Source organism: Pollachius pollachius, assembly GCF_949987615.1.
Source record: "Pollachius pollachius genome assembly, chromosome: 4".
Taxonomy (NCBI): domain Eukaryota; kingdom Metazoa; phylum Chordata; class Actinopteri; order Gadiformes; family Gadidae; genus Pollachius; species Pollachius pollachius.
In genome coordinates, this window is record NC_136937.1 from 7,013,322 (window position 1) to 7,027,751 (window position 14,430).

Consider the following 14,430-nt stretch of genomic DNA (forward strand, 5'->3'; position numbering starts at 1 on the left):
AAGTATTACAATCGCTAGGCTAACCCATTCCCCGTGTAAAGCAATGATAGCAGCTACTGTAGATGCTACACAATTAAGTACCTTGAATAAGTGCAATGTACAAGTGCCAGGACGTACAACATTCAATGGTGGCTTTGCATTGGTTTCTATGCAGAGTCGAGGTGAACTCTGAACAGGTGAGTTTTGAGTCTTTTGCGGAAGCTGGTGAGCGACTCTGCGATCCTGACATCGGTAGGGAGCTCATTCCACCACTGAGGTCCCAAAAGAGAGAAAAGTTGTGACTTCGCCGATCGACCTTTGCTTGCTCTTAGCGATGGCGGTACCAGACGTCCAGCTGAGGTAGTTGAGCGGAGGGATCGAGCTGGGGTGTGTGGCTTTACTAATGCTTGGAGGTAGGCAGGGGCAGTTCCATCGACTGCCTTGAATGCCAGTACCATCATCTTGAATCTGATGCGAGCTATTACAGGGAGCCAGTGGAGGTCTCGGAAGAGGGGGGTTACATATCAGAACTTTGGTAGGTTGAACACGAGGCGCGCTGCCGCATTCTGGATGCGCTGCAAGGGTTTAATCGCAGAGGCAGGGAGTCCAGCCAGGAGCGAGTTGCAGTAGTCGAGGCGGGAGATGACCAGTGATTGGACTAGAAGCTGAGCTGCTTCCCTTGTGAGGAAGGGCCGGATCCTGCGGATGTTGTAAAGTGCAAATCTGCAGGATCGGGCCACCGCAGTGATGTTTGCGGTGCAGCATAACTGATTGTCCAACACTACACCAAGGTTTTTGGCACTTCTTGATGTAAGACATGCGCTATGCAAATAAAATTGCCCTGCCTTTTGGTTTCCTGACTGTAAACTCTGGCTACTGGCAGAACTGGTCCTGCTGGGTATGGTGAAATATTAGCCTCCTCGGGACACACTATGCTCAGACCCAGAGACAGACGGACAGATCAGACACCAGAAGACTGTGAAGATGACAGCTGTAGTGTTCTTCATGCTGCTGCTGAGCCTGGTCTCCGTCAGTTATGGTGAGTCTGCTCAGAACATTCTGAAACAAGTTTTGTACACGATAGATAGAAACAAGTGCAGAAGAACAGTCATTTGATCCAGGGCATTTTTACCAAAATAATAGCTTGAGTGATACTTTCCCAAGTATCACTCTACAACTTAACACATTTTAAAAAACTTTCTGTAGTCATATTTCTACACAAGAACGGTATCATGACGAATAGTTCTGTGAATAGATTTAATGAAATAAAAAGTTGAATGTTTTTCCTTAAATGTTTCTTCTAACGTCCCAACTGAGGAAAAAACAAAGGACAGAGCATAATGAGGAAATGTTAGAGCAGGTCCACAGAGGTCTAACATGGAGATGTTAGAGCAGGTCCACAGAGGTCTAACGTGGAGATGATCCACAGCATGGCGTTGTCTGGAGGCTCCCACCCTGTATCGAGCCAGACAGATCGATGCCAGCAAGGGCCTAGTGCTCGCAACCAACATATATAACCAGAACTTCTTCCTCAACGGACTCTCCTGGACGTACCTCCATGGGCAAAGGATGAAGCACATCACCACCGGCGACACCGGCACCTGGGGGGTCAGCACCAACAACCAGCTCTACAAAATGATCGGGGGAAACTTCATCAGAGTTCCCGGTGAGAGGCTTTGATCATACGGTAGAATACAGCGGGTAGCCAGTTTGTCAGGTCTCGCTCATGTCTATCTCATGTCTCGCTCAAGTCTCGCTCATGTCTATCTTATGTAAATCTCATGTCTATCTCATGTCTATCATGTGTTGCTCTTATATCGCTCACGTCTCACTCATGTCTTGGTCCAGGACTCTCTTTGATCCAGGTGGACGCAGGAGGAAATGGCTTCTTAGTTGGTAGCACTGGTTCTCGGGCCTACTGCCTGCGAACGGCCTATGCAAGAGCGTTCAAGGGTGCAGGCTCAGTGAGCTGGTCAGCTTTGCCCTCCTACACTTTGAAGTACTATAGCTGCGGCCTGTACGGGTGCTGGGGGGTGGATACCATTGGACGCGTGTTCCACACCCGGGTAACACCACCATCATCATCATCATCATCATCATCATCATCATGAAAGCAACATATCTCTAACCTCATACCTAAACTAATCATCTCTAACCTCATACCTAAACTAACCATCTCTAACTTAGTACCTAAACTAACAATCTGTATCCTAGTACCTAAACCTGGGTCCTAAGTGATGGGTTGTGATTGGTTGTCTCTCCAGTCCGTCAACCCCAACTCCTGCAGCCAAACCGGGTGGCAGGTCGTCTCCTCCGGCAACCTGAAGATGAAGATGGTGGAGGCGGCCAGTAACGGCCTGGTGTTCGGATTAAGCACCCACGGCAAAGTGTATCTGAGGTAGGAGATACTGACCATCAACCAGACCATAGACCAGGCCATTAATCAGACCGCCACAGACCATCAACCAGACCACCACAGACCATCAACCAGACCATCAACCAGACCATAGACCAGGCCATTAACCAGACCGCCACAGACCATCAACCAGACCACCACAGACCATCAACCAGACCATAAACCAGACCGCTACAGACCATGTTGCTCTCCTGTCTCGGTCTCTCTCCCTCCTATGCTCACTCCCTTTGTCTCCCTCTCTCTCCCCTCCAGGTCTGGGGTGTATTTCGGTCGAACCCACGGGACCTCCTGGTCTAACATCCCCATGGGTGTGGCAATGAGGCACCTCTCCTACGACCTGGGCAGGCTCTGGGTGGTCTCCAACTCTGGAAATATCATGTTCTGCATGCACTGAGCGCCATCAGCTCCACCTCCTCTCCATCACCACCTCCCCCCCTCTCATCACCACCTCCTCCCCTCTCACCACCACCTCCTCCCCTCTCATCACCACCTCCTCCCCTCTCCATCACCATCTCCCCCCCTCTCATCACCACCTCCTCCCCTCTCCAGCACCACCTCCTCCCCTCTCCAGCACCACCTCCTCCCCTCTCCTCATCACCTCCCCTCTCCTCCTTCATCCATAACCTCTAATCAGTAAAAAGCATTTATTCAAACCCTTGTGGACTACGTCATCTCCTGTATGTTTTTTTATCAGCATGACGTACACCCTGGACAGACATGTGACCACAACACATTGAAAATAGTAATATTGATATTAAAGGGATACTCCGACCTTTGGAAGGGACAATTATCTCCTTCCCACTAGTGCCAACCTTCTTCTTTTTAACATGGGAGCACACTACAAAGCTGGGGCATGGGAAAAGGGGGAGGGGCATGGGACATTTAAGAAGTGGGCGTGGTAGATAAGGGCCTGGGCTACCTCTGAGCATAGTTTGCCATCCCCCCTGGTGGCTGGTTTTGGTATTGAAAATTGGGTTTGAAAATGGGGATGGCATTTGCTGTGGGAGGGGCCCCTGGCCCCCTGTCTGCGAAGTTTTGGAGCCCTAGCTCCCTGACTTCAAAATGGCCCCAAATTCGGTGACATATGATATGTCAATCAAGCCTATTTTAGAAACCTGGTGATCTAAACTAGCTTGAACGACTACTTACTAACAACAGTGTTAGAATTTGAACCAATTGCAATGCTAAACACAGAAATTCTCAGTTTCTGCACTCACCAACGGCAGGATAACATGCAAAGATCTTCTAGAAGACAAATGTAACATGTAACAAATGTTATTTGTTATTATAAAACATAAATAAAACATGAGGGGTACCACTGTCGTTTTATTGTCGTCATGCAATAAAACATAAGTGGTACAACTGTTGTTGTATTGTCGTTATAGAATAAAACATAAGGAGTTCCACTGTTGTTTTATTAGTTATAGAATAAACAAAAGGGGTAACACTGTCGTTTTATTTTAGTTATAGAAGGAAACATAACAGGTACCACTGTCGGTTTGTTGTCGTTATAAAATAAAACATAGCGGTACCACTGTTGTTTTATTGTCGTTATAGAACAAAACATAAGGGGTACCACAATCGTTTTATTAGTTATAAAAAATAACAAGCAGACATGTTGTCTGCTTGTTTTTGAGCTTGAGTGAACTGCATCGGTTACATGTAGTGAGTACCAGATTAGAGAAAAATAGTAATTTTATCTGAGAAATGATGCCCATTTTGAGGAACCGTTTGGCACAACCTGCACTGTTAATGAGCTGACCTTAACGTTATTTGAACACGGAACCTTCTGATCTGGTGATAGACGCAGTACCCGTACACCACAAGGTATTTTTTGATGTTCAATTAGGGCTCTGACATGACATTCATTGCCACTAGATAGAGTCAGATAAGTGGAAAATGTAACTTTCACGGCAGAAAATGAGGATCCTATGATGTGATTAAAACACGCCTGATCTGGAGTCAGACGCGTTACCGTTGCACCACATGGCCTATTATAATTTCAAATTTGAGCTTGGATAAACGGCATCAGTTACAGCTAGTGAGCACCAGAATAGAGCAAAAAAGACATTTTGTCTGAAAAATTATGCCCATTTTGAACTTACACTGTAAAGTAACACTGAATGACAACTGGAAATATCCCTGCCCACAACGTGGTTTGAACAGCGGAAATTCTGATCTGGAGTTTGACACACTACCATTACGCCACAAGTCCTGTTGTCCAGCTGCTATTGAGCTCAAATAAATGGCGTCAGTTGCAGCTAGTGAGCACCAGAATAGAGTAAGAGAGTCATTTTATCTGAGAAACAATGCCCATTTTGAGCTCCTGTTTTGTGAATTTTACAATGGGAAACGGATGAGCGTGACGTGAATTGAACACGCAACCTTCTGATCTGGAGTCACTCGCATTACTGGTGAGATCTATTTTCTGATAATTAGTGAGCTAGAACTAACGGCATCAGTTAAAGCTAGCGAGACTCAGAATAGTGCAAATTAATAACCATATCTGAGAATTTATTCCCATTTTGAGAAGGCTAACCGATTCCCACAATGTGCACTCCAAATCAGCTGACCTCGACGTGATTTGAACACGCAATATTCTGCTCTGCAGTCAGCCACTCTACCATTGCACTACAAGGTCTTCTTTGATGGTCATTCAGACGTCTTATATGACGTCATTGATTGCCTCTAGATAGTGTCAGATTATTGGAAAATGTTACTTTCACGTCAGAAACTCTTAGATCGAAACTTAAGGAAGGACTAATGGAGAAAACTCTGACCTTGACTTGAATTGAACATGCAAACTTCTGATCTGGAGTCAGACGCACTACCATTGCGCAACACGGCCTGTTCTCTCCTTATGTTTAAGCTTGAACGAATGGCATCAGTTACAGCTAGTGAGCATCAGAATAGAGCAAAAAAGGAAATTTATCTGAGAAATGATGCCCATTTTGAGAATATTTTTGCCACAACTGGCACTACAAAACAGCTGACTCTGACGTGATTTGAACACGCAACCTTCTGATCTGGAGGCTGACACGCTACCGTTAATCCACAAGTTCTTTTTAGACATTATTTGAGACCTCTGACAAGACGTTATTCATTGCCAGCAGATAGTGTCAGATTAGTGCAAAATTATACTTTCACAGCAGAATCTCTAAGATCATTACTTAACCTCTTCAACTCTAGGGTCCCCATATTTGGGGACACTCGATCACTCTCGAGCAGAGACCAAAAATATAGGCTGCAGCTTAAGGAATAACTGTTGGAGAATTCCCTGACCTTGACATGATTTGAACACAAAACCTTCTGATCTGCAGTCACACGAGCTGCTATTGCTCCACAAGCCCGGTTGGCTCCTTGTAGTCAAGCTTCAAAGAACGCCATCAGTTACAGCTAGTGAGCATCAGAATAGAGCAAAAAAGGAAATATATGTCAGAAAAGATGCCCATTTGGTAGCTCCCGTTTGCCATAACATGCACGACAAATCAGCTGACCCTTACATGATTTGAACACGGAACCTTCTAATGTGGAGTCAGACGCACTACCGTTGCGCCAAAATGTCTGCGATTAAGCTAAGATCTCTGACATTACGTTATTCATTGTTAGTTGATAGTGTCAGAATAGTGGAAAACTATCCTATCATCGCAGAAACTTTTTGATCACGACTTAAGGAAAGGTCTTCCGATCTGGAGTCAGACACGGTACCAATGCGCCACAAGATCTGATTTAATATTAATTAAGACCTCTGACATGACGTTATTCACTGCCAGTAGATAGTGTCAGATTAGTGCAAAATTGTACTTTCACGGCAGAATCTCTAAGCTCATCACGTAAGGAATCACTCTTGAAGAGTTTTATGACCTTGACGTAATTTGAACATGCAACCTTCTGATCTGGAGTCCAACTCGCTAACGTTGCAACACAAGGCCAGATTTATGCTATTATTCAAGATTGAAAGAACAGCATCATTTACGGCTAGTGAGCATCAGAATAGAACAAAAAAGGAAATATATCTGAGAAATGATGCCCATTTTGAGAAAATTTTAGCCACAACGTACACTGGAAATCAGCTGACCCTGACGTGATTTGGACACACAACCTTCTAATCTAGAGTCAGACGCGCCGTTGCACCACAATGTCTGATTTGATTTTAATTAAGACCACTGAGATCACATTATTCATTGCCAGTAGATAGTGTCAGATTATTGCATTATTAAACTTTCACGGAGGAATCTCTAAGATCAATACTTAAGGAATGACTGTTACATACTTCCCTGACCTTGAACTTCACGTGATTTGAACATGCAATCTTCGAATCTGGAGTCTGATGCTCTACCGTTACTCCACAAGCCTGATTTTCTGCTTATATTCAAGCTTGAAAGAACGGCATCAGTTACAGCTAGTAACAGAATAGAGCAAAAAAGGAAATATATTTGAGAAATGATGCCCATTTTGAGAAAACTTTGGCCACAACGTAAACTTCAAATCAGCTGACCCTGACGTGAATAGAACAGACACCCGGCTGAGCTTGAGTCAGACACACTACCGTTACCGGTCTGATTTAATATTAATTAAGACCACTGAGATGACGTTATTCACTGCCAGTGGATAGTGTTAGATTAGTGCAATATTATACTTTCGCAGAATAATCTCGAAAAGCAATACTTAAGGAATGACTGTTAGGGATTTCCCTGACCGTAACGTGATTTGAACACACAACCTTCTGATCTACATTCAGACACACTACCGTTCCACCACAAGGTCTGATTTACCATCAAATAAGACCTCTGACATGACGTTATTGATTGCCAGTAGATAGTGTCAGACTAGTGCAAATTCATACTTTCACGACAGAATCTCTAAGATCATCACGTAAGGAATGACTGTTGGAGAAATCCCTGACCTTGACATGATTTGAACACACAACCTTCTGATCTGGAGTCAGACGAGCTACTTTCGCCCGACTAGGCCGGTTGGCTGCTTATAGTCTGCAAAGAATGGCATCAGTTACAGCTAGTGAGCATCAGACTAGAGCAAAAAAGAAAATATATCTGAGAAATGATGCCCATTTTGAGAAAACTTTGGCCAAAACATACACTGCAAATCAGCTGACCCTGACGTGATTTGAACACTCAACATTCTGATCTAGACTCCGACGCACTACCGTTGCCCCATAAAGCCAGAATTATGCTAAAATTCAAGCTTGAAAGAACGGCATCATTTACAGCTAGTGAGCATCAGAATAGAACAAAAAAGGAAATATGTCAGAGAAATGATGCCCATTTAGAGAAAAATTGACCCACAACATACACTGCAAAGCTGACCCTGCCGTGATTTAAACACGCAACCTTCTGATCTGGAGTCAGCCGCGCTACCATTGCGCCACAAGATCTTAATTGATACTAAGTTAGACCTCTGACATCACGTTATTCATTGCCAGTCTGAGATCTGGAGTCAGACACACTTCCGTTGCGCCACAAGGCCGGTTGTCTGCTTATATTCAAACTTGAAAGAAAGGCATCAGTTACAGCTAGTAAGAATCAGAATAGAGCAAAAAAGGAAAAAAATATGAGAAATTATGCCCATTTTGAGATTTTTTTTACCACAACTTGCACTGCAAATCAGAGGACCCTGAAGTGATTTGAAAATGCAACCTTCGGAGCTGGAGTCAGACATGCTAACATTGCGCCACGATGACTGCGAATATGTTAATTAAGACCTCTGACATGACATTATTCATTGCCAGTAGATAGTGTCAGATTATTGCAATATTATACTTTGGTGGAATCACTGTTGAAAATTGTCCTCCCCATGACATGATTTGACCAAGGAAACTTCTGATCTGGAGTCCAACGCACTAACATTGCGCCAGAAGGCCAGATTTCAGCTTTTATTCAAGCTTGCAAGAACGGCATCATTTACAGCTAGTGAGCATCAGAATAGAACAAAAAAGGAAATATGTCTGAGAAATGATGCCCATTTTGAGAAAAATTTGGCCACAACATACACTGCAAATCAGCTGACCCTTCTGATCTTGAAAGAACCTTCTGATCTTGAAAGAACGGCATCACTTACAGCTAGTGAGCATCAGAATAGAACAAAAAAGAAAATATGTCGAGAAATGATGCCCATTTTGAGAAAATTTTAACCTGAACATACACTGTAAATCAGCTGTCTGAGAAATGATGCCCATTTTGAGAATAATTTGTCCCCAACGTACACTGCAAATCTGCTGACCCTTACGTGATTTGAACACGGAACCTTCTGATCTGGAGTCAGACGCGCTACCATTGCGCTACAAGGTCTTATTTGATATTAACTAAGACCTCTGACATCACGTTATTCATTGCCAGTCTGAGATCTGGAGTCAGACACGCTTCCGTTGCGCCACAAGGCCGGTTGTCTGCTTATATTCAAACTTGAAAGAAAGGCATAAGTTACAGCTAGTGAGAATCAGAATAGAGCAAAAATGGAAAAATATATGAGAAATTATGCCCATTTTGAGATTTTTTTTACCACAACTTGCACTGCAAATCAGAGGACCCTGAAGTGATTTGAAAATGCAACCTTCGGAGCTGGAGTCAGACATGCTAACATTGCTCCACAAGGACTGAGAATTTAGTAATTAAGACCTCTGACATGACTATATTCATTGCCAGTAGATAGTGTCAGATTATTGCAATATTATACTTTGGTGGAATCACTGTTGAAAAATGTCCTCCCCATGACGTGATTTGACCAAGGAAACTTCTGATCTGGAGTCCAACGCACTATTGTTGCGCCAGAAGGCCAGATTTCAGCTAATATTCAAGCTTGCAAGAACGGCATCATTTACAGGTAGTAAGCATCAGAATAGAACAAAAAAGGAAATATGTCTGAGAAATGATGCCCATTTTGAGAAAAATTTGGCCACAACATACACTGCAAATCAGCTGACCCTTCTGATTTTGAAAGAACAGCATCATTTACAGCTAGTGAGCATCAGAATAGAACAAAGAAGGAAATATGTCTGAGAAATGATGCCCATTTTGAGAAAATTTTGTCCCCAACGTACACTGCAAACCTGCTGACCCTGACGTGATTTGAACACGCAACCTTCTGATCTGGAGTCAGACGCGCTACCATTGCCCCACAAGTTCTGATTTTATATTAAGTAAGACCTTCGACATCACGTTATTCATTGCCAGTCTGAGATCTGGAGTCAGACACACTTCCGTTGCGCCACAAGGCCGGTTGTCTGCTTATATTCAAACTTGAAAGAAAGGCATAAGTTACAGCTAGTGAGAATCAGAATAGAGCAAAAAAGGAAAAATATATGAGAAATTATGCCCATTTTGAGATTTTTTTTACCACAACTTGCACTGCAAATCAGAGGACCCTGAAGTGATTTGAAAATGCAACCTTCGGAGCTGGAGTCAGACATGCTAACATTGCTCCACAAGGACTGAGAAATTGATAATTAAGACCTCTGACATGACTATATTCATTGCCAGTAGATAGTGTCAGATTATTGCAATATTATACTTTGGTGGAATCACTGTTGAAAAATGTCCTCCCCATGACGTGATTTGACCAAGGAAACTTCTGATCTGGAGTCCAACGCACTATTGTTGCGCCAGAAGGCCAGATTTCAGCTATTATTCAAGCTTGCAAGAACGGCATCATTTACAGCTAGTAAGCATCAGAATAGAACAAAAAAGGAAATATGTCTGAGAAATGATGCCCATTTTGAGAAAAATTTGGCCACAACATACACTGCAAATCAGCTGACCCTTCTGATCTTGAAAGAACAGCATCATTTACAGCTAGTGAGCATCAGAATAGAACAAAAAAGGAAATATGTCTGAGAAATGATGCCCATTTTGAGAAAATTTTGTCCCCAACGTACACTGCAAACCTGCTGACCCTGACGTGATTTGAACACGCAACCTTCTGATCTGGAGTCAGACGCGCTACCATTGCGCCACAAGTTCTGATTTTATATTAAGTAAGACCTCTGACATCACGTTATTCATTGCCAGTCTGAGATCTGGAGTCAGACACACTTCCGTTGCGCCACAAGGCCGGTTGTCTGCTTATATTCAAACTTGAAAGAAAGGCATAAGTTACAGCTAGTGAGAATCAGAATAGAGCAAAAAAGGAAAAATATATGAGAAATTATGCCCATTTTGAGATTTTTTTTACCACAACTTGCACTGCAAATCAGAGGACCCTGAAGTGATTTGAAAATGCAACCTTCGGAGCTGGAGTCAGACATGCTAACATTGCTCCACAAGGACTGAGAAATTGATAATTAAGACCTCTGACATGACTATATTCATTGCCAGTAGATAGTGTCAGATTATTGCAATATTATACTTTGGTGGAATCACTGTTGAAAAATTTCCTCCCCATGACGTGATTTGACCAAGGAAACTTCTGATCTGGAGTCCAACGCACTATTGTTGCGCCAGAAGGCCAGATTTCAGCTATTACTCAAGCTTGCAAGAACGGCATCATTTACAGCTAGTAAGCATCAGAATAGAACAAAAAAGGAAATATGTCTGAGAAATGATGCCCATTTTGAGAAAAATTTGGCCACAACATACACTGCAAATCAGCTGACCCTTCTGATCTTGAAAGAACAGCATCATTTACAGCTAGTGAGCATCAGAATAGAACAAAAAAGGAAATATGTCTGAGAAATGATGCCCATTTTGAGAAAATTTTGTCCCCAACGTACACTGCAAACCTGCTGACCCTGACGTGATTTGAACACGCAACCTTCTGATCTGGAGTAAGACGCGCTACCATTGCGCCACAAGGTCTGATTTTATATTAAGTAAGACCTCTGACATCACGTTATTCATTGCCAGTCTGAGATCTGGAGTCAGACACACTTCCGTTGCGCCACAAGGCCGGTTGTCTGCTTATATTCAAACTTGAAAGAAAGGCATAAGTTACAGCTAGTGAGAATCAGAATAGAGCAAAAAAGGAAAAATATATGAGAAATTATGCCCATTTTGAGATTTTTTTTACCACAACTTGCACTGCAAATCAGAGGACCCTGAAGTGATTTGAAAATGCAACCTTCGGAGCTGGAGTCAGACATGCTAACATTGCTCCACAAGGACTGAGAAATTGATAATTAAGACCTCTGACATGACTATATTCATTGCCAGTAGATAGTGTCAGATTATTGCAATATTATACTTTGGTGGAATCACTGTTGAAAAATTTCCTCCCCATGACGTGATTTGACCAAGGAAACTTCTGATCTGGAGTCCAACGCACTAATGTTGCGCCAGAAGCCCAGATTTCAGCTATTATTCAAGATTGCAAGAACGGCATCATTTACAGCTAGTGAGCATCAGAATAGAACAAAAAAGGAAATATGTCTGAGAAATGATGCCCATTTTGAGAAAAATTTGGCCACAACATACACTGCAAATCAGCTGACCCTTCTGATCTTGAAAGAACCTTCTCATCTTGAAAGAACGGTATCATTTACAGCTAGTGAGCATCAGAATAGAACAAAAAAGGAAATATGTCTGAGAAATGATGCCCATTTTGAGAAAATTTTGGCCACAACAACGCAACCTTCTGATCTGGAGTCAGACGCACTACCGTTGCTCCACAAGGTCTGTTTTAACTCTCAATTACAATTAGGGCATTTAGCAGACGCTTTCATGCTAGGCGACAAAGTGTCTTGCTCAGGGACACATCATCACTCAGCTAGGAGGAGCTGAGGATTGAACTAGCAACCTTTTAGTCACGAGACAACTACTCTACCTCCTGAGCTAAGCCGACCCGTTAACTTCAGTTAAGACCTCTCACATCACGTTATTCATTGCCAGTAGATAGTGTCAGATTAGTGCAAAATTATACTTTTACGGCAGAATATCTAAGATCATTGCTTAAGGAAGGACTGTTGGAGAATTCCCTCACCATGACCTTGACGTGATTTGAACACGCAACCTTCTGATCTGGACAGACGAGCTGCTGTTGCACCACAAGATTGATTGCCTGCTTATAGTCAAGCTTCAAATAACGGCATCAGTTACAGCTAGTGAGAATCAGAATAGAGCAGAATATCTAAGATCATTACTTAACGAATGACAGTTGGAGAACTACCTGACCTTGACGTGCTTTCAACACACAACCTTCTGATCTGGAGTCAGACGCACTACCGTTGAACCACAAGAACTGCCGTAACATCAATTAAGACCTCTAACATGACGTTATTCATTGACAGTAGATACGGTCAGATTAGTGCAAAGTTATACTTTCACGGCATAATCTGATCATTACTTAAGGAATGACTATTGGAGAATTCCCTGACCTTGACGTGATTTCAACACGCAACTTTCTGATCTGGAGTCAGACGAGCTAATGTTGCGCCACAATGCCGGTTTGCTGCTTATTGTCAAGCTTCAAAGAACGGCATCAGTTACAGCTAGTGAGCATCAGACTAGAGCAAAAAAGGAAATATATCTGAGAAATGATGCCCATTTTGAGAAAACTTTGGCCACAACGTACACTGCACATCCGGTGACCTTACATGATTTGAACACGCAACCTTCTGATCTGGAGTCAGACGCGCTACTGTTACCAGTCCCTCCAAAAAAACGCGATTATGCGCTCGCATAATTCAACACATAATCAGCCAAAGTCCGCATATTCATGCGGGGGCCCCATTTTTTCAAATATGCCGCACTTTCACTGCATAAATTGTCGATTTCCACGCAAAATATGCGGGGCTTGCATGATTTCAAAATCCCCGCATTTTCGTTGCAAAAATTCACATATATCTCAGCAGAAAGTTGAAAAATGTTGCGTTTACTTCACACAAGAGCAGCCATTTCCCCCTGCTGCCATGGGAACGTTATGAAGTGACGCAATTACGCGACGTTAACGTCATCGAAAAGCTGCATTTTCCGCAAGTTCCCGCATTTTTTCGCAAGTTCCCGCAATATCATCGCATAAATATGCCGCATATTTTATCGCATTTTTTAAGAAAACGTGCCGCATAATCAAGGATTTTTGGCCACAACAATCACAAAAAAAGGCCGCATTTCTCTGGAGGGACTGTGTTACGCCACAAGTCCGGTTATCTGCTTATATTAAAGCTTGAAACAACAGCATAAGTTACAGCTAGTGAGCATCAGAATAGAGCAAAAAAGGAAAAATATCTGAGAAATAATGCCTATTTGGTAGAACCCATATGCCACAACATGCACTACAAATCAGCTGATCCTGACGTGATTCGAACACACAACGATTTAATTCGGAGTCAGAGACGCTACTATTGAGCCACAACTTCTGAATTCTTGCTCATGAAGACCACTGACATGATGTTATTCATTGCCAGTAGAGAGTGTCAGATTAGTGGAAAATTATACTTTCAAGGCAGAAACTCTTAGATCAAGACTAAAGGAATATCTAATGGAGAATTCCCTTACCTTGACGTGATTTTTCGACCCTGGAGTCAGATGCGCTAACTTTACGCCACATGGTGTTTTGTGATCTTCATCTAGTCCTCTGATATGACGTAATTAATTGCCACTAGATAGTTAGATTAGGGCAAGATTGTACTTTCACCTCAGAAACTCTTGAGATCAAGACCTAAGGAACGACTACTGGAGAAATCCCTGACCTCTACGTGATTTGACACGCAACTTCCTGATCAGCTGTCAGACGCGCTACCGTTGAGCCACAAGGCTTGATTTCTGCTTATATTTAAGCTTGAACGAACGGCATCAGTTAAAGCTCATGAGCATCAGAATAGAGCAAAAAAGGACATATATCTGAGAAATTATGCCGATTTTTAGGTACCATTTGCCACAACGTGCACTGCTAATCAGCTGACCCTGACGTGATTTGACAAGCAACCTTCTGATCTGGAGTCAGACACGCTAACGTTTCGCCACAAGGTCTGAATTCATGTAAATGAAGACCTCTGACATGACGTTATTCATTGCCAGTACGGCAGACGTGGCACCGTTGCGCCACAAGGCCTTTCGTCTGCTTAAATTTTAGCTTGATTTAACGGC

At 42.8% G+C, this 14,430-nt stretch overlaps 1 protein-coding gene across 1 annotated transcript; it reads left to right on the top strand.

Annotated features, from left to right (window-relative positions):
* The first annotated feature begins 882 nt into the window (after positions 1–882).
* LOC307074080 (fish-egg lectin-like) lies at positions 883–3,757 on the top strand. Its single transcript, XM_079734082.1, has 5 exons — positions 883–1,018; positions 1,409–1,645; positions 1,828–2,045; positions 2,244–2,377; positions 2,648–3,757. Exons 1-5 carry the CDS (start codon positions 964–966, stop codon positions 2,787–2,789), a joined length of 786 nt encoding a protein of 261 aa, XP_079590208.1. The 5' UTR covers positions 883–963; the 3' UTR covers positions 2,790–3,757.
* The last annotated feature ends 10,673 nt before the right edge of the window (positions 3,758–14,430 follow it).